Source organism: Melanotaenia boesemani, chromosome 18 (genome assembly GCF_017639745.1).
Source record: "Melanotaenia boesemani isolate fMelBoe1 chromosome 18, fMelBoe1.pri, whole genome shotgun sequence".
NCBI lineage: Eukaryota > Metazoa > Chordata > Actinopteri > Atheriniformes > Melanotaeniidae > Melanotaenia > Melanotaenia boesemani.
The window spans coordinates 32,972,593-32,997,716 of NC_055699.1; the positions used below are offsets into that span (position 1 = coordinate 32,972,593).

At 44.3% G+C, this 25,124-nt stretch overlaps 1 protein-coding gene across 2 annotated transcripts in view; it reads left to right on the top strand.

The window, feature by feature from the left end:
• The first annotated feature begins 7,845 nt into the window (after positions 1–7,845).
• reck (reversion-inducing-cysteine-rich protein with kazal motifs) overlaps positions 7,846–25,124 on the top strand; it is a 149,606-nt gene continuing 132,327 nt past the window's right edge. For both annotated transcript variants that reach the window (XM_041967822.1, XM_041967823.1), the window contains exon 1: positions 7,846–8,010. In XM_041967822.1, the coding sequence (XP_041823756.1) occupies positions 7,938–8,010 (73 nt within the window). In that variant the 5' untranslated portion in view covers positions 7,846–7,937. The remainder of the gene's footprint in view (positions 8,011–25,124) is intronic.

A 25,124-nucleotide genomic window follows, 5' to 3' on the forward strand; every position in this document is an offset into this window, starting at 1 on the left:
TTGGCTACGCTCTGTTCCACGTCACCATCCACAGAGTCACGTCTCAGGAGTCGTTGGCTTTCCTCACACGTGAAGATTTCTGGTTGTAAATGTAGAACATGTTCAATACTTTCGATTGTCGGCCACGACCCATTTCGGAACTGATTGTTGGGACAAATTTGCTCGAAACGCACCTCAGACCACATGAAGATTTATAGGAAAATTTTATAAGACGTAATGTAATCGGGCGTTTGGAAGAGAAAAATACGGACAAAAACAGCCTGATAACCTTTATGTGTGTACCTAGCCTAATATTCATACATTATTTATATTACAGAAACAAGCAAAAAGCATCATAAACAGCCATCTAATTCATTCCTTCTCAAACTAAAGATCTTAAAATTTCATGATTTAGTCAAACTCAGAACAACCCAGATGATGTATAAAGGAACCTAGCAGCATCCAGAAGCTGTTTCAGGGTCGGCTTAGGCAGGGTTTACACCAGAAGACTTTTAAACGATTTGCACAAGACTCTGAAAAACTAGCAGCTCACATCTAAAGACAAATGTTTAGTGTTTTAAGTCTCAGCCTGAGATTTGATAAAGACTGTGAATCTTTTGGGGTCACTATTTACGAGACTGCAACTAGATTCTTTTAGCATTTGTTGTGTCATGTTGGACAGTTGATATGGAACAGGGCTGATCTGCACACAGTAAAGCAAACAAGGGGAGAGTTTCCCTCCAGGAGGGAATTACACATCATCATTATTAAGTGTGGCTTTGCATCTCCACCAGGTGTTACACCGACTCATCAGAATCTGGATGAACGAGTTTCTATTCTTCTCTCATTTGTTAGATCATTATACTGTAAAATGATCCACAGCAGACGTTAACTTCTGCTCCTCTTTCTGGACTCTCCACCGACCTTTCATCACAGCTTCTTGTTTGTCTTTTTTTTTTACGTCCTTTTTTGCCGTTGTTCTTTCGGGATTCCTGTTTCTGTTTTTGTCAGAGCTCATCCATTAGTTTTCGATCTTGTTTCGTCACTGCAACTTGCGATAATATCTAACATGTTTGATATTGTCGCAGATCCAAGACTGGAGATGGCGGGAGCGCTGGGACTCCAGTAAGACTCCTAAGATTTCCTAAAGACGTCTGTTTTTAGTCTGCGACCTGAGCTAATTAAACCAGGTGTGCTAGAACATACAGGGGGGGGCTCTAGGTAATCAGGACAAGAAACCAAAACACAGAAGACTAAAGGATAGAAAGTAAGGACAGAAAAGACCAGAGCGAACCACGACACCCTGGTCCACCAAGGAAATGAGCACCAAAGTACTGGAATGTGAGTCTCAGCCATTGAAACGGCTGGATGTTTTATTCTTCTCTAATTTCTTTCCTTCTTTGCTGGATATGGCACAAGAGGGCGGGTCTAGATGAGTCCTAGACTTCTACCTACTCTCATTCGGACGTGCTGCTGGTTATTTTTGTCAGGATTCTGTGTCACTAGTCACAAAACATGTTTCTTGTGTTTTTGGTTCGAACAAGTGAATAACATTTCCTCTTCATACTCCTCCTCATTGTCTCATGCACTTGTTTTTAATCAAACACCAGCCTGAACTTTAATCTGGGCTAGAAAACATTGTGTGTCTCCGTCCGTGTTCCAGTAGACTGCTGGTCTGGGTCTAAATGAGCTTCCATGTACCGCTTTCCTCCAGTCCCACGTGCATCCAGACCCAGGCAGATAAATCAGAGCTGCAGCCCGACTGGAAACAGCATCCGCCACGAGAGAAGTCTGCGCTGGAACTGGGAACCAGCTGCTCCAGTCAGAGTGGAGGCTCGGACCTCTGCAGGCCGACACGTCTCGTTACGAGACCCTTTAATCTGCCAGACCTGCTGGTCTGAAGACGTGCTGCTGTTTCAACTGGTTTCTACTCGTTAAAAATCAGCTGAAACACTAACTCAGATCAATGCAGAGGCGTTAGCATCAAGTATTTATTGATGAAGACCAATAGATGTGTTTTATGATGGTGGATGTCGGCCGGTTTTTCAGTCAGATGCAGGTCTGAGCTGCAGTCCGGATTCAGACTGGATGAAGCTCAGCGCCTGGCAGGCAGCATCTCAGTGACTCTCCAGATGCATCCTACCTTCCATTTATTTCTTTTTCCTTTTATTTGTCTAATTAAATCATTTTATATTAAATATTTTTATCATCATGTCATTTTTTTTATTTGTTTATTGTTATTTATTTAATATGTAATTGTATTTTAGTCCAGTCTTTTATTTGACTTATTTTGATGGCATTTCTTTTGTTTGGATATAACTGTAAATAAAATCAAATCCTCAGCTATTCAAAGGTTCAACAGAAAATCATTTTATGTGCCAATTTTGCTATTTTTATCTTATGGGAGCAGAAATCTGATTGCAGTGGGTTTGGATATGCAGCCAGTGTCATGTTCCATGAGCTTCACAACGTTAATGACGTCTAGTCCTGCTCTGACCGTCCTCTTCATCACCTTTCTCTGCTACGACTGCTACAGCATCTCCAGGGTTTGCAGTCTGAAGAGGAGGAAATGTCAGAGGAGAATGGGCAGGCTGGTTGTAGACGATAGGAAGGTCCAGTAAGCGTTGGGTCCTTCCGGCCTCTGAAGACTTGACACGTCCAGCTGGAAGCAGCTGCAGCAGCAGGAGACGTGTCAGAGCCTCTCCTGTTCCAGGATCTATTCCACCAACAGTTCTCCAGCTTCCTTCGTTGTTCGTGGAAATTACAAGTGAAGGAACAAAATACTTTCTGTGATGGGACAGATGGTAAAGAATTCCCATTTTCTTTTTCAGTGGGGTTCTTGTTTATCTGAGAGGACTTCAGGACATTGAAATGAAGACATGATTGATTCACCTTCCTGCTGCTGGGTGCCATCACTATTCATGGCTGCCGACAGCATGGCGCAGACACTGGGGCCAATATGCTGATCCAGCCCCTCACATGCTCCCCACTCATGACCCTTGATCAGTCACAAAGAGGGTTTCTCTCTGGACAGAGGTCCCCTGCTCTCTGACGGCTGTGCAGCACAAAACACAGCCTGGGCCTGTTGATACGGGCATTACTGGGAACAATGGGGGACAGACTGGGAGGTCCCCGTGGAAAACAGCACTTCCTGTCACTGGATGAGGATACTGGAAAATCACCATATCCATCTGAGACCAGGGTCATGCTGCAAAGTTCAGCTCAGTAACATTATTTAAAGCCATATTGACTCAATAATTCAAGATAGAAGGTAAATAATTTTCCTCCATTTTGGACTTCCATCGTGTTCTAGGGATTATCCGTGTAGAGGAAAAGTGCCACACACACCGGCTGCATGTGTGTGTGTGGTACACACCCGTGACTTAATTAAAATAGGGGATGTTGCAATTACTATAATATATATTATACACTATACTCTGGCAGCTATTTTTTTATTCTTTTTATCTTATTCACTATACATTGTTTTTTTATTTATTATGTTGTTTATAATTATTCTATTTTATTCTATTTTTTAATTCTGTTTTGCACTGACTGGAGGGTTTTGTACACGTACAGCCCACAGGGGACTCCGTTAGGATGCTGTTCATTGACTTTAGTTCAGCTTCCATCACTACAGTCCCACCTGCTCCACTCCAAGCTGCCCAGCCTGGGGCTGAACTCCACCCTGTGGGCCTGGATCCTGGACTTCCTGTCAAACAGAACTCATGTGGTGCAGGTGGGCTGGCACACCTCCAGCCCCCAAACCCTCGCTGGATCTCCAGAGGACTGCGTTTTCAGCCCTCTGCTCTTCTCCCTGTACACCATGACCGTGTTGCCATGGACAGCTCCAGCACTGTAGTGAAGCTCTACACTGTGGCGGCTGGTTGCATCAACAACGATGATGAGCGGGTGGAGACAGGGAGGTGGAGAACCTGACAGAGTTATGCCATGCTAACACCCTCCTGCTGAACGCAGAAACAACTAAAGAGATGATTACCGACTATGGGAGGAGCCAGCAGAGGAACTACACCCCTCTGAGGATTAATGGCACGGTGTAAAAAGTAGTTCCAGGGTGATGTTCAGCATTGTGTAAAAAGTAGTTCCAGGGTGATGTTCCGCATGGTGCAAAAAGTAGGTCCAGGGTCATGTTCAGCATGGTGTAAAAATTAGTTCCAGGGTGATGTTCAGCATTATGTAAAAAGTAGTTCCAGTGTGATGTTCAGCATTGTGTAAAAAGTAGTTCCAAGGTGGTGTTCAGCATGGTGTAAAAAGTAGTTCCAGGGTGATGTTCAGCACGGTGTAAAAAGTAGTTCCAGGGTGATGTTCAGCATTGTGTAAAAAGTAGTTCCAGGGTGATGTTCAGCATTGTGTAAAAAGTAGTTCCAAGGTGGTGTTCAGCATGGTGTAAAAAGTAGTTCCAGGGTGATGTTCAGCACGGTGTAAAAAGTAGTTCCAAGATGATGTTCAGCACGGTGTAAAAAGTAGTCCCAGGGTGATGTTCAGCATGGGGTAAAAAGTAGTTCCAGGGTGATGTTCAGCATTGTGTAAAAAGTAGTTCCAGGGTGATGTTCAGCATTGTGTAAAAAGTAGTTCCAGGATGATGTTCAGCATTGTGTAAAAAGTAGTTCCAGGATGATGTTCCGCAAGGTGTAAAAAGTAGTTCCAGTGTGATGTTCCTCAAGGTGTAAAAAGTAGTTCCAGTATGATGTTCGGCACGGTGTAAAAAGTAGTTCCAGGGTGATGTTCGGCACGGTGTAAAAAGTAGTTCCAGGGTGATGTTCGGCACAGTGTAAAAAGTAGTTCCAGGATGATGTTCAGCATTGTGTAAAAAGTAGTTCCAGGATGATGTTCGGCACGGTGTAAAAAGTAGTTCCAGGATGATGTTCTGCAAGGTGTAAAAAGTAGTTCCAGTGTGATGTTCGGCACGGTATAAAAAGTAGTTCCAGGGTGATGTTCGGCACGGTGTAAAAAGTAGTTCCAGGGTGATGTTCGGCACGGTGTAAAAAGTAGTTCCAGGATGATGTTCGGCACGGTGTAAAAAGTAGTTCCAGGGTGATGTTCGACACGGTGTAAAAAGTAGTTCCAGGGTGATGTTCCGCATGGTGTAAAAAGTAGGTCCAGGGTGATGTTCGGCATGGTGCAAAAAGTAGGTCCAGGGTGATGTTCAGCATGGTGTAAAAAGTAGTTCCAGGGTGATGTTCAGCATTGTGTAAAAAGTAGTTCCAGGGTGATGTTCAGCATGGTGTAAAAAGTAGTTCCAGGGTGATGTTCAGCATTGTGTAAAAAGTAGTTCCAGGGTGATGTTCAGCATGGTGTAAAAAGTAGTTCCAGGGTGATGTTCCGCATTGTGTAACAAGTAGTTCCAGGATGATCTTCAGCATTGTGTAAAAAGTAGTTCCAGGATGATCTTCAGCACGGTGTAAAAAGTAGTTCCAGGGTGATGTTCAGCACTGTGTAAAAAGTAGTTCCAGGATGATGTTCAGCATTGTGTAAAAAGTAGTTCCAGGATGATGTTCCGCAAGGTGTAAAAAGTAGTTCCAGTGTGATGTTCGGCACGGTGTAAAAAGTAGTTCCAGGGTGATGTTCGGCACGGTGTAAAAAGTAGTTCCAGGGTGATGTTCGGCACGGTGTAAAAAGTAGTTCCAGGATGATGTTGGGCACGGTGTAAAAAGTAGTCCCAGGGTGATGTTCGGCACGGTGTAAAAAGTAGTTACAGGGTGATGTTCAGCATTGTGTAAAAAGTAGTTCCAGGGTGATGTTCAGCATTGTGTAAAAAGTAGTTCCAGGATGATGTTCAGCATTGTGTAAAAAGTAGTTCCAGGATGATGTTCCGCAAGGTGTAAAAAGTAGTTCCAGTGTGATGTTCCTCAAGGTGTAAAAAGTAGTTCCAGTATGATGTTCGGCACGGTGTAAAAAGTAGTTCCAGGGTGATGTTCGGCACGGTGTAAAAAGTAGTTCCAGGGTGATGTTCGGCACAGTGTAAAAAGTAGTTCCAGGATGATGTTCAGCATTGTGTAAAAAGTAGTTCCAGGATGATGTTCGGCACGGTGTAAAAAGTAGTTCCAGGATGATGTTCTGCAAGGTGTAAAAAGTAGTTCCAGTGTGATGTTCGGCACGGTATAAAAAGTAGTTCCAGGGTGATGTTCGGCACGGTGTAAAAAGTAGTTCCAGGGTGATGTTCGGCACGGTGTAAAAAGTAGTTCCAGGATGATGTTCGGCACGGTGTAAAAAGTAGTTCCAGGGTGATGTTCGACACGGTGTAAAAAGTAGTTCCAGGGTGATGTTCCGCATGGTGTAAAAAGTAGGTCCAGGGTGATGTTCGGCATGGTGCAAAAAGTAGGTCCAGGGTGATGTTCAGCATGGTGTAAAAAGTAGTTCCAGGGTGATGTTCGACACGGTGTAAAAAGTAGTTCCAGGGTGATGTTCCGCATTGTGTAAAAAGTAGGTCCAGGGTGATGTTCAGCATGGTGCAAAAAGTAGGTCCAGGGTGATGTTCAGCATGGTGTAAAAAGTAGTTCCAGGGTGATGTTCAGCATTGTGTAAAAAGTAGTTCCAGGGTGATGTTCAGCATTGTGTAAAAAGTAGTTCCAGGGTGATGTTCCGCATTGTGTAAAAAGTAGTTCCAGGATGATCTTCAGCATGGTGTAAAAAGTAGTTCCAGGATGATCTTCAGCACGGTGTAAAAAGTAGTTCCAGGGTGATGTTCAGCATGTTGTAAAAAGTAGTTCCAGGATGATGTTCAGCATGGTGTAAAAAGTAGTTCCAGGGTGATGTTCAGCATTGTGTAAAAAGTAGTTCCAGGATGATGTTCAGCATTGTGTAAAAAGTAGTTCCAGGATGATGTTCAGCATTGTGTAAAAAGTAGTTCCAGGGTGATGTTCAGCATTGTGTAAAAAGTAGTTCCAGGATGATGTTCAGCATGGTGTAAAAAGTAGTTCCAGGATGATGTTCAGCATTGTGTAAAAAGTAGTTCCAGGATGATGTTCAGCATTGTGTAAAAAGTAGTTCCAGGATGATGTTCAGCATTGTGTAAAAAGTAGTTCCAGGGTGATGTTCAGCATTGTGTAAAAAGTAGTTCCAGGATGATGTTCAGCATGGTGTAAAAAGTAGTTCCAGGATGATGTTCAGCATGGTGTAAAAAGTAGTTCCAGGGTGAAGCCATGCTGCTGTGATGGATGCAGGATGTGGTTCAGCATCATCTTGCTGAAATCTGAAATCTTGATGAAATGGGAGCAGATGTTGCTCTAAACTTCTAGACCTTTGCCTCAGACCCTTTTAAATGAGCTTATGCAGAGAAGATGGAAGAAGCTGGTTCTGGATCCTGTTCACATCTGGCTTCTTTTCTGCATGATGGAGCTTTAACCTGCATTTGTGGATTTCAGGGTGAACTGTATTCACAGACAGTGGTTTCTGGAAGTCTTCCTGAGGCCATGCAGTGGTTTCCAGTAGAGAATCATGTCTGCTTTTAATGCAGAAGATCACCAGCATCCAGCCTTTTCCCATGCACACAGAGATTCCTAAATTGGAGCATATTGGATTATATAATGGATTTGTTAAAACTGGATCATTATTAATAACGTCTCTGTAAAAGTTAGTTATATGACTTTGAAGCTGTAGAATAGGCGGGACTGAATTTTAAAGCTCTTGGCTTTTAAAATCCAAATATAGAAATGTGTTTTCCCTTCTTTTAATTAGCTAATTAAACTGAGTAAAAGGTGTTGTTTAGTGTTATACAAACAATTACAGAAATAACAAAAACAAGCCTGTTGAGAAGTAATCTGCACATGCGCAGTGCGGTCCGTACGAGAGAGAGAGAGAGAGAGAGAGAGAGAGAGAGAGAGAGAGAGAGAGAGAGAGAGAGAGAGAGAGAGAGTTAACGGGCTCCGTGGAGCGGGATGTCATAGGGCCCGTGTTTTCTGTCTCTTCTTGTTCACGATGCACTTTAGGATTTTGGTAAGATGCGCGCGTGCTTCCAGATAACCAGCTTCCTGCTCGCCTTCAGCGTCTGCTGCCAGCGGCTCCGCGCTCAGGGTGAGTCTGCGGGATATTAAACTCTCCTGTGTCCATGTTCCTGTCCGAGGCAGCCTTCATTCCCTCTGAGGAGGAACTGAAGTGTTTTATCACCGACTTTCTCCGGCAGGGACTAACTTGTTGATTCTGTGACAGCTGGCAGATTCTAGTCTGGACACCGAGCCGAACTTCGTTCACATATCTAACCATTTTATATCGCTTCGTATCTTCTTGAAAATAAACAGCTTACAAGCATTTGCTAGAAAGCGCGGTTGATAATGACAGTCTCATCTAAAGTTCGGCCACGTTAAAATGACCGGAACCTCTTTTTTTCCTACATAAATAAGCAGTTTTTATTACTTAGTTGTAACTACCGCCCACTGCAGACTATGTACTGCGACTGTGTGTGAATAAATGGCTAAAGTAGACGTCCATTAAAGGAGAATTGTAATTATTTTAACCTTTTACATTACAACCAAACTAACAGTGTAAGTCGGCACTGGTTAATGTTTTATTCTTGTATTGTAGTGAAGTATCTTTAACCGAAAGTCAAGGCGACAGTTGGGGTCCGTTATCGGGACGAACGCTAGCATGATGACGCTCCGCCGTCCCGAACAAGAAAGGCTCCTCTTTCACAGACAAAACAGCAAATTAAACCCAATTTTTCCTTCGGATAAGGGTCTTTTCTACACCGTGCGGTATCATGGTTTAGAAAGTGTGTCAGTTCGGTTCCGAGCCCCAGAAATGGGACATAGGAAGGAAACAGCGGGTTGGAGAAAAGTAAAAGGGGACCGTGAAGGCGTCACCGACTCCAAAACTTCGTACATGCCCTTTCTTCGTTAGAAAAGCGGAATATAGTAAAGGAAAAGTCTAGGAAGTGTTTCCTACGAGGCAGGTTAAATATATTTAACATTGGTGGATTTGGGGGGCTCCGAGCAGCTTTCCATGCTTGTGTCTAAGAATCCGCTTTAATGAATCAGTTTTTACTGGTTGGCTGAAGTCAGGCAGAGGTGTGTTTAGGTGCTGTAAAACGCAGTTGTCTCTGGTAATGGTGTGAGGCAACATGGAGCTGTTACTTGTTTGTGGATGTCTCCAGCTGTTGGCCCTTCATGTGTGCCAGAGTTTCTGGGTGTTTTGTCTCTGGCTTTGCAGGGCTGGACTTGCTGGTGGGTCGGCTTTGATCTGCGGTCCACATGGCTGCAGGATGTGGATTTGCTCTGGCTAAATATGACTTTGTACAGTCTTTTTTTCCCCGACACATCTGTCTGGAACATGAAAGAAACCCAGCTCTCAGATCCTCATTTGGAGAGCACGTTGTCCTCCTCAGGTTGTGTTCTGGTCTGAATTTCCCAGGCGGCTGTAGGTGTGATGTGGAACAGGGACGGTCCAGATGATGGCCTCCTCTCCAACGTCCTCCATTTTGTGTGGAAATTCCATACATTTCTGTCCTCTGCAGCGTTTTGCAGAGGACGTCTGTCCTTATGTTTCTTTCATGTTGCGGCGGGGTTAGGAAGGCTAGCCGTGAGAGAATGCATCTGGAACCACTTTGCCTCTACAAAGCAGAGGAAGGAGGAGGAGGGGGTGAATGGCAGAGCTTTCCATGTCCACTGTGAGCAGACGTGGCCCTGAGTCCTGCAAACCGAAGCATAGTCTGGAACTCCTGCCACTTCTCGGTAAAACGGTGTTGAATCTATGATGAAAGTTGATGTTTTTTTACCATAAAACTGCCTTTCTGTCACCAGCGTCCCACCAGGAGCGGTGGTGTGTATCTCTGTGGGGTAAAATGTGATGGATATTTTACCCTTTAGATGATCTATGGAAGTTTTCCAGCATTTCTATCCCGTCCAGCAGGTTTACAATCCAGCCACTAAATGTAGTTTTATTCAGAGACTCTATCTGGTAAATCCACAATGATCCATGATAACAGCATTATTTATCACATTTCACCATAAAAACATCACCATCACTACTATGTTGCTAAGAGACCTCTATTTAGACCTGGACATGATGATGAAGCCACTTCCTGTCAGACTTCCACCAATCAGAGATCAGATAATAGATATAATAAGGCCTTCTATAGTAAAGTGTTAACGAGTAACTAATTGATGTCATTAATTGAAATGTTAACACATTGAAAGCCTGCGCAGCATCCGTATGATGGTGGGACATGGCGGTGATCAGCTGGTTGGCTCTGTGGGGGACGGCCCCTACATTTCAGAATCGATTTCTATCTGAGATCATTTTTTCTGACAACACCACCTTGAAATGTCAAAGGTTGGTGTTCTGCAGCCTGTGGTGATCAGGGTCTCACAGCTCAGCATAAACACTGAGCAAATGGCCAAGCAGCACAGGGTAAACACGCCCGACCTCCTGTATTTACACTCATGCTGTTTGCAGCGTTGTCTTAGAGAGACGGGGCTTCGCAGATGTTGGTTTATTTCAGGGTTAGGACGTCATCCCAGCTTTTCCAGCATATCACTCCTCGTCTGTCTTTGTTTCAGCCCATTTATTAATTCCTGTACTCCAGTTCTGTCTTTTTCTTTTCTCTCTAAAATGCTCACAAGTGTTTTTAAGAACAAGACAATCAGATGGAAGATGCTGAAATGGATCGACTGGCATTAATACAGAGATGTTTGTATCAGCACCGTCTCCCACGCCGGGAGTCCGAATCCCACAGGAAACGAACATTAACACTTCCAGTTGGGTCCTAACCAGCTTTTGAGGACACCCTGGGCTTAGCCTGGGGAGCTTATATATATATATATGTGTGTGTGTGTGTGTGTGTGTGTGTGTGTATCCAGGAGTGTGTGTGTATCCAGGGGTACTATAAAAGTGCTACAATAGCAGCAGTACTGTGTTTTTTCCTAAAACCTGATTGCAAATTTAAAAGAAGCTCATTTGAATATAAAAATTCTTTAAGTTGTAATATAATACAATTTTTTTTTAAATCAACATCTTCCAGCACAATGAAAGCATGGACCTTTCCTGGCTATCTAAAGCCATCATTCAGAAATGGGAAGAGTACTATGGAGTACACAGGAGGTACATGAGATAAATACAACACCAGGTAATGAAAACTTTGAGTAATTAATAATTAGTAAAAAATAAATAAAAATAAAATCCACATGAAAGAACAAAATAATATTTCCTAGAAAGCGTTACTATTGAAATATTTCCCATGTCATTTTTTTCTTAACAAGGGGTTTGCCCTGATCTGGTCCCGGGTACAAGACTGGGAAAAAAATATTCCAAAAGTGGTAAAGTACTTAAAAAGAACCCCTGCTATAGAGCACGAGCAATCATGATTCAAGCCATGATAACTTAACATGTTTCTGTTAAAATTTGGACTTAAATGTGCAGCTTTGTTTGTGTTGAGATGTTGCTAACTCAGGATAGCTAATGCTAACGCTGGATAGCTAATGCTAACTAAGGATAGCTAATGCTAACTCAGGATAGCTAATGCTAACTAAGGGTAACTAATGCTAACTAAGGATAGCTAATGCTAACTCAGGATAGCTAATGCTAACTAAGGGTAACTAATGCTAACTAAGGATAGCTAATGCTAACTCAGGATAGCTAATGCTAACGCTGGATAGCTAATGCTAACTAAGGATAGCTAATGCTAATGCTGGATAGCTAATGCTAACTAAGGATAGCTAATGCTAACTCCGGATAGCTAATGCTAACTAAGGGTAACTAATGCTAACTAAGGATAGCTAATGCTAACTCAGGATAGCTAATGCTAACTAAGGGTAACTAATGCTAACTAAGGATAGCTAATGCTAACTCAGGATAGCTAATGCTAACGCTGGATAGCTAATGCTAACTAAGGATAGCTAATGCTAACTCAGGATAGCTAATGCTAAGGATAGCTAATGCTAACTCAGGATAGCTAATGCTAACGCTGGATAGCTAATGCTAACTAAGGATAGCTAATGCTAACTCAGGATAGCTAATGCTAACTAAGGGTAACTAATGCTAACGCTGGATAGCTAATGCTAACTAAGGATAGCTAATGCTAACGCTGGATAGCTAAGGTTAGCAGCTTAGGTAGCACTAGCATACCTAAACAAAAATGCTGTATAAGTCAGAATGATTGCTGGCTATTGTAGACACTTCCAAACCCTGATTATAAGACAACCCCCAATTTCCAACTAACCTTCAGACAAAGACTATCAGTGTTTCCCCTAACATACCCCTACCAGATCAAACTAAACTATTCTGATCTGATTTCTATGTCATAGCAAGTATACTGAGTTCTTTTATTAAAAACTAAACAGTTGGTGTTATTTATCTGATATGCACATAGATTGTATAGGATATACATGACACATGTCAGAGCTGATCTCTCTGTCGCGCTCTCTGAGTTTCCTCCCGAGATGCACGCACACACTGACACCTGCGCGCTTGTAACATAATGTAATGTCTTGTGTAGCGACCCCCCGACGGCGATCTGCTTGTGTTAAACAAATAATACACATATTTGGGACAGTACTGTTTATCTTACCCTTTACTTTTCTTCTAAAAATCTAAGGAGTTGTAACTGCTTTATTTTAGATTTTCTGTCCATTTTGCTAGCTCTATGCTGGTTTGCTAGCTTTATGCTAGTTTGCTAGCTCTATGCTGGTTTGCTAGCTTTATGCTGGTTTGCTAGCTTTATGCTGGTTTGCTAGCTTTATGCTGGCTTGCTAGCTTTATGCTGGTTTGCTAGCTCTATGCTGGCTTGCTAGCTCTATGCTGTTTGCTAGCTCTATGCTGGCTTGCTAGCTCTATGCTGGTTTGCTAGCTCTATGCTGGTTTGCTAGCTCTATGCTGGCTTGCTAGCTCTATGCTGGTTTGCTAGCTTTATGCTGGTTTGCTAGCTTTATGCTGGCTTGCTAGCTCTATGCTGGTTTGCTAGCTTTATGCTGGTTTGCTAGCTTTATGCTGGCTTGCTAGCTCTATGCTGGTTTGCTAGCTTTATGCTGGTTTGCTAGCTCTATGCTGGTTTGCTAGCTTTATGCTGGTTTGCTAGCTCTATGCTGGCTTGCTAGCTCTATGCTGGTTTGCTAGCTTTATGCTGGCTTGCTAGCTCTATGCTGGTTTGCTAGCTTTATGCTGGTTTGCTAGCTCTATGCTGGCTTGCTAGCTTTATGCTGGTTTGCTAGCTCTGGTTTGCCGCACTCGACTGCTGCTGCTCTCTCCTCTGCACATGTGCACACAGGGCCCCCTGGTTATCGCTGTGGGCTTGTGGCGCTATAGAAGCAACTACTGTAATCTGACACCCCCCCCCCCCCATGGACCTATTTAATTAACAGCTGATCGAGGATTATGTTTACATTACATTTAGCACTAATGTAATGTAACAACTAATAGTAACCCCCCCCCCCCCCCTCAAAAACATGGCGGCTTTCATGGCTTTTTTCTCGCCGCAACGCTGCATCACCATCCTGTACATGTAGCGGAAACCCTGCATATAAACAAAAGTAATGCATCAACCCATTCATTCATCTCCTACACCGCTCCGTCCATCCCAGCAGTTAGCAGGTGAGAGCAGGTGAACCTGGACAGGCTTCTGACCTTGGGGTGAATGGAAGTCCTCTGGTGTCATCGGTCTCTGGGAGCAGCTCCTGCTCGAGGGAATCCCATCCCTGCTGTTTGTTCCTCAGAGAAGTCCACAACATTTTCCTCAAACAAGTTCATGAACCAACCACGAAGAAACAAATCAATGCCTAGAATATTTATGTTGAGCTCTTTAAAAAAGAGAAAACTGGTCTGAGCGTGTGCTTAGTGTATATAGACAAAATAAGTTTGCAGGCTGCAAATTTATGGAAAAACATTTTAAAAAATCACAACTCAAGACGTTGAATTTTATATGAATTTTCACCCTGAAGGTATTTATTTTAGTTTAGCTGTGAAAATGAAGGATTATTGCAGTGCAATTACATTTCCTGCTCATTTCCTAGAGACCTTCCTTCCAATTACCATGAGATCCATGCTCTCTGTAGCATATTTATGTTTTTGTGGGAAATAGATGCTGAGAAATAAACACTTTCCCAGAAGTTTAAAATCAAATTAAGCTGTAATTGTTTCCAGTCAAACTGGATTTTCCGTTTCATTTTAACAGGCCACGCCTGGTTATCTGTTGACTTGACTGGACTCCGACACCCTACAACCTCACAGAATGAATGTTGCAGCTAATGGGTTTTGGAGATGGACACAGGGAAATTATACCCTGAAGTTTACCTAGAAGGCCCAGTTTTTCCCACAGAATGTGGGCATGTGGTGGTGGGTTTTGGCCATTTTGCTGTCTGTTGCCTAAATAAATCAAAGATATGGGAGAGTCGAGCTGACAGCATCGTTCTCTTGGATGGATAAAAAGAAACTGCTGTGTGAAGTAAAGATAATGTTTACAGTGATAAAGTAGTTTCTCCTTTTAAGTAAGAAAAACAGATAAATTACAGATTCCTTGCATTAAAATGTCCTGTTCCATAAGAAATTTCATGTCTTCTTTGTTACCTTGTATTTACGATTAGTCTAAAATGCAACTCTGAAGTAGGGCTGCACTAAAAATCCTTAAAAAATCGCGATCTCGATTCACATATAGACGTCATTTCTACGCACAGCGATTTATATCACGAGCTAGGGCTGCTCGATTATGGGAAAAATGATAATCACGATTAATTTGATTTAAATTGAGATCGCGATTATTTAACACAATTAGATAAAGAGAGAGGGTGTGCGGGGTTGGGGGGGGCTGTGTGTGTTGGGGCGGGGGGGGTGGGGTGGGGGGTCAGTGTGACATTTGAAGTTTGTCTATGGTAATACAGACTAGTTTCTTTCCACCAGGTCCCCGTAGCTATTGTTTGTCTCAGGCCAGCAGCTACGTTGTGACCGGTGTGATGTGGAAAAACATTAGTCTGGAGACATTTCATTTTCACGTTGAAATCCGCGTCAATAAAATGTAGCACAACATTAATATACGGCTCTATGGTGCGGCTTGACCACAGGTCTGAAGCGGTGGCGAAACATCGTACTGTAGCGACGTTCGTCACAACACCCTCATCATCCAGGGCAGGGAGACATACTCCACTAACATGGAGACGAGATGGCAGTGACCCCGAGTTGTTCACTGTGTTAACCGAGAAAAAGTTCTGTTTGTTTATAACGTTTATCTCTCTGTGTCTCTGGATTATTTAGTCGCGACTCACAAAAATTGAACATTTTTCTATTTTCTTGTGTTGGGTCGCAAGCCCCCGTGAACGAGCGCAACATTTCACTTGCGGGAATGTCACCTGCCGCTTGGCTGGAGGAGGGCAGCGATTTGCGCCTCATCACGCAAGTTCGATAGAAAATGAATGGAGAAGGAGCGACTTCGTCTCCCGTGTGTCCAGCCCATAACTGGTGAGGTGTTTGCAACTGGCACTAAATAAAACTACAGCAGTCGGGGCTGTGGGAGGAGTCTGCAGCAGAGCGCTGCAATGTCTGCTGTGCTCGATTTGCAACTGAAAACAGCACAAGAGGAAACTGTGAAGGACAAAAATAATCGGATCCTTTCATTTTTATGATTGTTGAAAACCAAGATCGTAATCGCGATTAAAATTCAATTAATTGCCCAGCCCTATCACGAGCTGCATCACAAACAATTTCCTCCCGGAGTTTTTCAAGCAGCCCCATATGCAGCACTGCCTTCCTCCTCCCTCAACCAATGGCAAAGTGCCGTTACAACACTTGACTAAGTGGAGGAAACCGCCTGCAGGCCAGTGTTTGGAAAGAGTGAGTGAGAGTGAAAGCGGAGGAAAGTCTGTGGGAAGGAGGTTTAAATGCATATTGATGAAAACCCAAGTGGTAGTGGCGAGTCCCGCCCTCACCCGAACCGAACTCTTACCCAAAAAATGTTCGCATTTGGCAGCGGTGTGGAAGTATTTCTTATTTAAGCCAGATGATGACAAACCTCTACCAACGCCAGCATTCAGCCAGCGCTCAGCCAGTGTTCAGCTAGGGTTCAGTCAGTATTCAGCCAGTGTTCAGCCAGTATTCAACCAGTATCCAATCTGTGTTCAGCCAGTATTCCTTCAGTATCCAGTCTGTGTTCAGCCAGTATTCATCCAGTATCCAATCTGTGTTCAGCCAGTATTCAGCCAGTATTCAGCCAGTGTTCAGCCCCCTGTGGGGACTGTTTTTCAAAAAGGTGACTTGTGAGAAATCTAGCAACATTTTTTTGTGTTGGTGAAGACGTCTGGAGATTGATGTGAAAGCTTTTCATAGGTGGGGTGCCCCTCCACAGTAGGGTTGCAACTAATAAATATTCTGATAGTCGATTAGTCATCGACTACTAAAACGACTAGTGGACCAATCGGGTTATGTATCTCATAATTAGTAAATGGCTTTTATTTCACTTTCAGCTTTAAAATCTTGCATGAGGTTGTTGTATAAGTCCGATGTGCTTCCTCTTTAAATGTTTGAGCGTTGCAGACGTACTCCTGTGGTACACAAGGTGTGTTTTACAAATCTCACATGAATTAATTTGTTTTATAAGTTTAATGTGAAGTTATCCTGTTGCTGTCGGGCACAAACCTCCTATGTCCAAAATTTATGAACATTTTTTTACTTCATAAATCAGTACTATTGCACACCCTTTATGTCTGTCTGTAGGTTTACAAATATTTAACCAAAGATATATGATGTAAAACACAATATCAAGTTTGATGACATTATGTCCATTATTACAAAAAACATATAGTTTTATTCATTTCTTGAAAAATAACAGTTTGCGGAGGTTTGTGCCCGACAGCAGTGATATGGTTCCCCTGGTGGACTTTATTGTGCATGCGCAACTCTCAGCAGAGATAGGAAAAGAAGACGATGTCTCACTCTGTAGTTTTATTTATCTATTTTTGCTGACAATTGTTGATGGTTAAATTCGGTGTTGACTATTTTTATTGTCGACTACTGTGGACTTCGACTAATCGTTGCGGTCCTACTTCACATTCAGTCGGGAAGTGAATCGTTCAAAGCCACCCATTTTTTCTTTTGTCTGCTTTTGGGCCAATCAGATTGTCACTGTAGATTTTAAAGATAACAGATCAAAACGGTATTTATTTTACTATGACTTGTACTAATCTCCAATGTGGGGCATAAGGTTAAAAACCAAATCAGACTTAGGAAAACTAAACTAAAGATCAATAAATCAATTTGTACATTAGAAAGTAACAGGAACTGACAGAAGAAACTTCTTTTGTATTAGGGGGGATTTTTAGTCACTTTTTTTTTTCCATGGTGTCGTCTTCTACAGCGTCCATTACAATTTCATGCACCTAGTAAATTATATATTAGACGATGATAAGGACAGCCAATAACTACTTACCTTACCGAGGAGTTGGCAGCATTGCTATGAACAGGCCTTTACTGTCACAACAGAGCTGCTAGCCTATGTCAGTGTGAGGTTAAAAAGCAAATATGTACTTTGCCTTAGTCACAAACATGCTTAGGAGGTCTGACAGTAAGATCAGCATCCTCCACATCTGCAGGTAAAGATGGAAAACACTCCAGTCAGATATGTTTGGTGGAGACACTGACCACAACAAGAAAGGGAAGAGGTGGATGGAGATAACCAACACCATCACAACCCATACAGCCAAAACCTGGTTCCGACCAGTTCTTCAGGATGAAGATCGAGCCACTGTTTTATAAAGACAGGAGAAGTCAGGACTTCTGTAGCTTCGTTAAACTTTGCTGTTCAGTTTGTAAGGAAAGGAAAAATCAACATGCTGTTTGCCCGCCACCACAGCTATTCTGCTTTTGTTTAGAATGACCACCAAGCAACATCAGCGTACTCAGGATGCCTTCTTTGTGGTGTTCTCTGTATTAAATCATTTCCAGTGCACTTGTGTGCTACAGTCTCAGTAACTTTGTGCAGTTATTCGTTCAGTGTTTGTTTCATTTGGGCTTCTAAAAGAAAAAAGAATAGAGTTTAGTGTCCACTGTGGTGGATGGTTTCTAGATTTACTGGCAAAACAGGAAATCCATCCAGGCTGTAAGTCTGCAGGCGCTAATTTCAGATCATTAACATCACAGAAACAGTGCGGATGACCTGCTGCTTATCCACTCAACGGTCTAAAAAGATATTTGCAGATAATATTTTTTACCAAGTTTTGAAACCGCGGATTTCTGCTGAAAATCATAAATCTTCCTGTGATTTGGTGTTCAAACACCATCAGGGGACATAATGAGCTCTCACTGTCTGATATTAAAGCAGGAAACGTGCATTCTGATGTCCTCGCATGTTTGTGAGTTCAGTTAATTTACAGCTGAATAAATATCCCATTGTGAGCGCCGGCCATCCCCCTGCCCCCAAATTTCCCCTCTCTCCTGGTTTTCCTTGCTCCACATGGATCCATATGTGGCTCATTGTGTCGTTTCCCATTGCACACACATGATACAGTGTCAGGTCTGCATCCTCTTTGATTCTGCTAATTAAATATGAAATGAGGGGGCGGGACCCCTCCGCCATTGACATCTGCTGGTACAGTGATGGGAAGCAGGTGCGTTGCCACATGTTAACACTGCTCAGCATGTGGCTGCTTCTTACACAGCTGTACACATGCACACACAAGCACTTTAAATGTTTAGTTTTGGTTGCGATTACACAAATATTTGTTTTCTTTACAAATGTCCTGTAAACATGCAGTTGGAGAGGGATGATACCTGACACCAGGTGGAGTTTAAAAATCATGTAAAAACGCTCACTGACCGAACAACACTGATTATGTTCTCTCCAGTTTCATTGAATCAGTCTTTAATTCAATAAAAGCTAGTATGACGCCACGCTAGGCCAATACGCATGATGGTGGCGCAAGCACACGTAGCAGCTGCAGGCTCTCAGCTATTTACTTTTGTTTTTATGTTTTTGTTCAAGTTTTCACCAGCGTTTATAAGACTTCCATACTTAATCCAGTATGGAAGAGCTGACCTGCTGGAACTGGAGAAAAACTACGGGTTTTTATTCAGATTTTATTCCACCCGAGCTGCAGCAGACCACAGAGGCACCACCCCCCCTCCGTGGTCCGGGAGACAGAGGAGACAACATAAACAAAAGCAGGGCAAGCAGAGCGGACTGCGTGTTAGGCTACAAGCTAACCCAAACAGACCGGCTCAGTCTCCTCGGTAACGCCAGGTCTCTCACCAACAAGCTGGACAAAATTCGTCTGAGGATCGTCTCACGTAAGACTGACAGCTGTGTGACAATCTTAAACGAGACCTAGCTGGACAACAACAACAACAATATCCCAGACGTAGCGGTGGAGCCAGCGGGGCGCTCTCTGCTCCGTGCCGACTGGACTGCAGCTTCGGGTAAGGTTTTGGACATTTAGCACTGTACGTCTACAACTCGTCGTGTACAGATACGTACATTTACATTATATACATTACTTTTTTTTTTTTTTAAATGGCGCTGCAGGAAACGGCTGCCTTACCAGTGTCTCTTACGCACCCGAGTGATTCTTTCTTTCTTTCTTATCGTTTTATTCCTTATTTTATATATGTATATATCCTATTGAATATTTTGAACTCTAGCATGGCACTTGCACGTCGTCTTGTTTATTCAAGAGAGGAACTTTTTGCATGGAAGACTAATGTCGGAATGCAGCACAACGTACCCACAGAGCTGAGGAGGAAGTACAGAGGCTGCAAGTCAGGATCTAAGCTAAAGGCTGCTCGACGATGTTTTAAGCCAGTGATCCCCTCTGTACTAATGGGGAACGTCAACTCACTACCTAACAAGATGGACGAGCTGTTGGCACCGAACAATCAACGGAGTTATCGCGAGTGCAGCTTATACATCTTCACAGAGACATGGCTCACTGATGCGATACCGGATGGTTACGTGGATCTACCGGGTTTCACTGCTGTGAGAGCTGACAGAGACATGAACGCCTGAGGTAAGAGCAGAGGTGGGGGGCTCATCATTTATGTGAACAAACGTTGGTGTTGCCCAGGACATGTCTCAGTGAAAAAGGAACTGTGTTGCCATGACTTGGAACTGTTAGCCGTTAGTCTGCGGCCATATTACTTGCCAAGGGAGCTTAGTCACGTGATCGTGCTCAGTGTTTACATCCCGCCCAGCGCGGATGCATCAGCTGCCTGTGAGAAGATACACACAGTAACAGCAAGGCTGCAGACAAAGCACCCCGAGGCGTTTATGGTCATATCTGGGGATTTTAATCATGCTTCCCTGGACTCTACCTTGGCCTCCTTCTACCAGGCTGTAGACTGTCCCACAAGGAACAACAGAACAATAGAGCTGCTGTACTCCAATGTGAAGGATGCCTACACAGCCACCCCCCTCACCCCACTTGGAAAGTCTGACCACAACCTGGTTCACCTACAGCCACAGTACACCCCCCTGGTCAAAAGGATGTCTAAAACCACACACTCAATCAGGAAGTGGTCACCTGAGGCAGAGGATGCTCTGAGAGAATATCTTGACATCACTGACTGGGATGTACTGCTGAGACAACATGGTGAGGACATAGAGGAGCAGACTCACTGTCTGACGGACTACATCAACTTCTCGCTGGACGTAGTCTCCCCCAATAAGACTGTCCGTTGTTATCCAAATAACAAACCTTGGATAACACAAGATGTCAAAGCTGCCCTCAACAGGAAGAAGGTGACTTTCGTAAACCATGACAGGGAGGCAATGCAGTCAGCACAGCGGGAGGTGAAACAATGCCTGAAGGTGGCGAGGGACACCTACAGAAGGAAGGTGGAAGATAAACTGAGTGAGAGCCGTATGAAGGAGGTCTGGGATGGTGTCAACACCATCACAGGCTTCAGATCAAAGGCCATAACAGCGGGGGGGACAGTGGAAGAAGCAAACAGGCTGAACATCTTCTTTAACCGCTTTGACCAGCCCACTGTCCCCCCTCCCCCACTGCAGTACACAACCTCCCTGACTTCATCCCCTGTGCAGCCCCCCTGTCAACCTTTACCCCTCCCCCCATCTCAACACCCTCCACACATAACAGCAGAACAGGTGAGGGGAGAATTGAGGAAGCTCCACCCATGGAAAGCAGCAGGCCCTGATGGAGTGCCTCCTCATCTGCCTAGGACCTGCGCTGCTGAACTGGGGGAACCACTCCAGCATGTCTTCAACCACAGTCTACAGCTGGGGAAAGTGCCTACCCTGTGGAAAACATCCTGTATTGTTCCAGTTCCAAAGAAAAAACGTCCTGGTGAGCTGAACGATTACAGACCGGTGGCACTTACATCCCAGCTGATGAAGACGATGGAGCGGCTCATCCTCAGTCTCCTCAAGCCCCAAGTGCAACAGGCCCAGGACCCCCTACAGTTTGCCTATCGCGCAGGTGTGGGTGTGGAGGATGCTATTCTCTACCTCCTACACCGTGTCCAAGTACATCTGGATAAGGGGAGGGGCACAGTGAGGATCCTCTTCTTGGATTTTTCAAGTGCCTTCAACACAATCCAGCCCCTGATGCTTCTGGACAAACTGAGAGAGATGCAGGTGGACCCCTGCTTGGTGTCCTGGATTGGTAACTACCTCACAGAGAGACCGCAGTACGTCAGGCTAAAGGACATCACATCTGACACCTTTATTAGCAGCACAGGAGCACCCCAGGGGACGGTGCTGGCCCCCCTCCTCTTCACACTCTACACCTCAGACTTCTGTTACAACTCAGAGCTGTGTCACATCCAGAAGTTTGCAGATGACACAGCCATCGTGGGGTGTATCAGGGATGATGGAGAGGACAAGTACAGGAATCTGGTCTGTGACTTTGTCACCTGGAGTCAGATGAACCATCTCCAGCTTAACACCTCAAAGACTAAGGAGCTGGTTATTGACTTCAGGAAGTCCAGCCCACAACCACGTCCAGTGACTATCAGGGACAATAAGGTGGAGATTGTAGACAACTACAGGTACCTCGGGTTGTGGGTGGATAACAAGCTGGACTGGACATGCTGTACAGATCACCTGTACAAGAAGGGCCAAAGCCGTCTGTACTTCCTGCGAAGACTGGGATCTTTTAACATCTGCAGGAAACTCCTGTGGGTGTTCTATCAGTCTGTGGTGGCTAGTTCGCTTTTTTATGCTGTTGTCTGCTGGGGGGGGGTAACATGACAAAACGGTGTGCTAACAGGCTGGAAAAACTCATCAGGCAGGCGGGCTCTGTGGTTGGCATGAAGCTGGACTCCCTGGTGACAGTGGCAGAGAGGAGAACACTAAAAAAACTACTGGCTTTTGTGAATGATGCCAGTCACCCTCTGCACACTGTCATCAGTGCACAGAGAAGCCTGACCAGTAACAGGCTGTTCCTCCCCAAGAGTAGGACCAACTGGCTCAGAGACTCCTTTGTCCCCCGAGCCATCAAACTGTACAACTCTGCATTAGGCAGGAGGGGGAGAAGGAGGGGGGAGAGGGAGGTGTGCAGTCCGCCTGATACAACACATGCACAATAACCCATACAAACAGTTGCAATAACTTATACGTGCAATAGTGAACTGGGAATCTGTACCAACTCTACTGTGTGCAATGCTTGTTTATATTGTTTTATTTAACTTATCTTATTGTTAATATTGTTATATTTATTGCATTCTATTTGCCTCTATTTTGCTTTGTACCTGTATATATTGTGTCTTGTGCTTGTCCTGCTTTACTGTTGGTGTTATATTGCTACTGGTACCCAAATTTCCCTGAGGGCTCTCTGAAGGGATTAAAAAAGTATTTCTATTCTATTCTATTCTATTCTATTACTGGAATCTTCTGCTCCCCAACCTGGACCATCTGGCAGTGAAGTACAGAGTGTTTAAACTGGTTAGAGAACTCAGCTCGGTCCTGATCATATCCAGAGGTGGATGTGATCGTGTTGGGGGACTTTAACCACATGGAATTAAAACCTGTACTCCCCACATTCCACAAATTCATAAACCTTCCGACAAGAGACTTTAATATACTGGAGCAGGTGTATTGGAACATTCTAGGAGCATACAAGGCTGCAGCAGCTCCTCACCTCAGGATCTGTAGGACCAAACACACCACCAGAACCACCCCGGTCTGGACTGAGGAGGCTTCCTCATCCTTACAGGACTGCATTGAACAAACAGACTGGTGAGGGTTCAAAGAGGACGCTGATGTGGAGGAAAATACGTCATCTGTGGTGTCCTATGTTCACTTCTGCTCTGATGCTGTTCTTCCCACAAACACTGGCAGAGCGTAACTGTGGAGAGGGAGTGTAGCTCTGGATTAAGGAGTGAAGGTAGACCGGAGCCGTTTGGATTATTGTTTTGTAAGCCAGAAGCAGAGCTTTGAATCTGATGTGCTGCAACTGGAAGCCAGTGGAGAGCGATTAGCAGCGGAGTGACATAAGCTCTTTTGGGCTGGTTGAAGACCAGACGTGCTGCTGCATTCTGGATCATCTGCAGAGGTTTAACTGAGCATGCAGGCAGGCCAGCCAGTAAGGAGTTGCAGTAGTCAATGCGTGAAATGACCAGAGTCTGGACCAGGAGCTGGGCCGTGTGTTCAGTCAGGTAGGGTCTGATCCTCCTGATGTTGTAGAGAGCAAATCGGCAAGATCGAGCGACCGAGGTAACATGGTCCTTAAAGGTCAGCTGGTTGTCTACCATAACACCAAGATTCCAGGTAGAAGATGTAGGCACAAGCGTGATGGAGTCAAGCTGCACGCTTATCTGTGGCGGTAAGGAAGGATTGGCTGGAAAGACAATAGGCTCAGTCTTGGACAGATTTAGCTGAAGGTGGTGAGCCTTCATCCATGCGGAGATATCAGCAACATGCTGATATTCACATTGAGACGTTGTGTCGTCAGGTGGGAAAGAAAGGAAAAGCTGAGTCTCATCTGCATAGCAGTAGTAGGAGAAACCATGAGAGCTAATGATGCCCCGAGTGAGGAGGTGTATAGTGAAAAGAGAAGAGGGCCAAGAACCGAGCCCTGAGGCACCCCTGTTGTCAGCCCATGTGATCTGGACATGCCCCCTCACCAAGATACTTTGAAGGATCTTCCTGTGAGGTAGAACAGTATATGAAGGTTGATCGTGTCAAAGGCAGCAGATAGGTCCAGCAGTATAAGGACTGAGGATTGACCAGCGGATCTGGCAACCCGTAGGAAATCAGTAACTGACAGGACAGCAGTTTCAGTAGAGCGGCCTTGCCTATAGCCAGACTGATATGGATCTAACAGGTTGTTGTCTATTCACTCTGCCAGGAACTGCAGTAATGGTGCATTCAGGGTCCAACAGATACAAACCAAGAAGTAGCCGTGGGAACGGTGAAGCTGTGTTAAATCTTAACATTTTCTTGACATAAGATGCAGCCACAACATTTCAGTCGCCTCACTGAAAGACCTAAACACAGACGTTGCTCTAAAGCAGGGATGTACAGCTCTGGTTCTGGAGGCCGAAGTCCTACAGGTTTTAAACGTTCCCGGCACCAACACACATGCTTCAAATTAAAATTTGCATGCTGTTATGTTCCACATATGAATGCGGTTTCTATTGTTAATCACTGTGTATTCTGGTGATGTTGTAGGTGCTCCTCCTGTTAAGTGCTGGGCTCTTCCAGCCAATCAATGCCTGGGAGTGGTCTTCAAAAGGACATCTGGGCCCTTTGGTCACTTCTGCCACCACACCATGTTTCTCTTGTGTAGGCCAGGTTTTTGGTGTTGTCTGCTGATTAGGGTTTTGTTGTATGCATGTCCTTATCTAAGAACATGCTAACATCAAATGTAATAAACTTAAGACCGTCTCTTCAATAGGATCCTCTAGAGTTGTGTTACTCCCTGTTGTCTTAGACCTGCCTTAGGGGCAGGTAACAATGCTGAACCATTAATCTGATTCAGGTGTGCAGCAGCAGAAAAAATCCAAAATCTGCTGGACAGCGGTCCTCAAGGACCCATGTTAGACACCCCTGTTTTAAAACCTCCATGTACTTTTCAGCATTCAGGGAGCTTCACAGATGTGGAAGCTGCTCACGCCATAGGCACTAATGCGCTGTTCGGTGAATGCGCAGAGCAACGGGAACGGTCAGGAATCTCGCAGGCTGTTGAGTGAATGTGTACAGGAACGGGAAAGGTCAGGAATCTTACCGGTTGTTGAGTAAATGTACAGAGGAACGGTCAGAAATC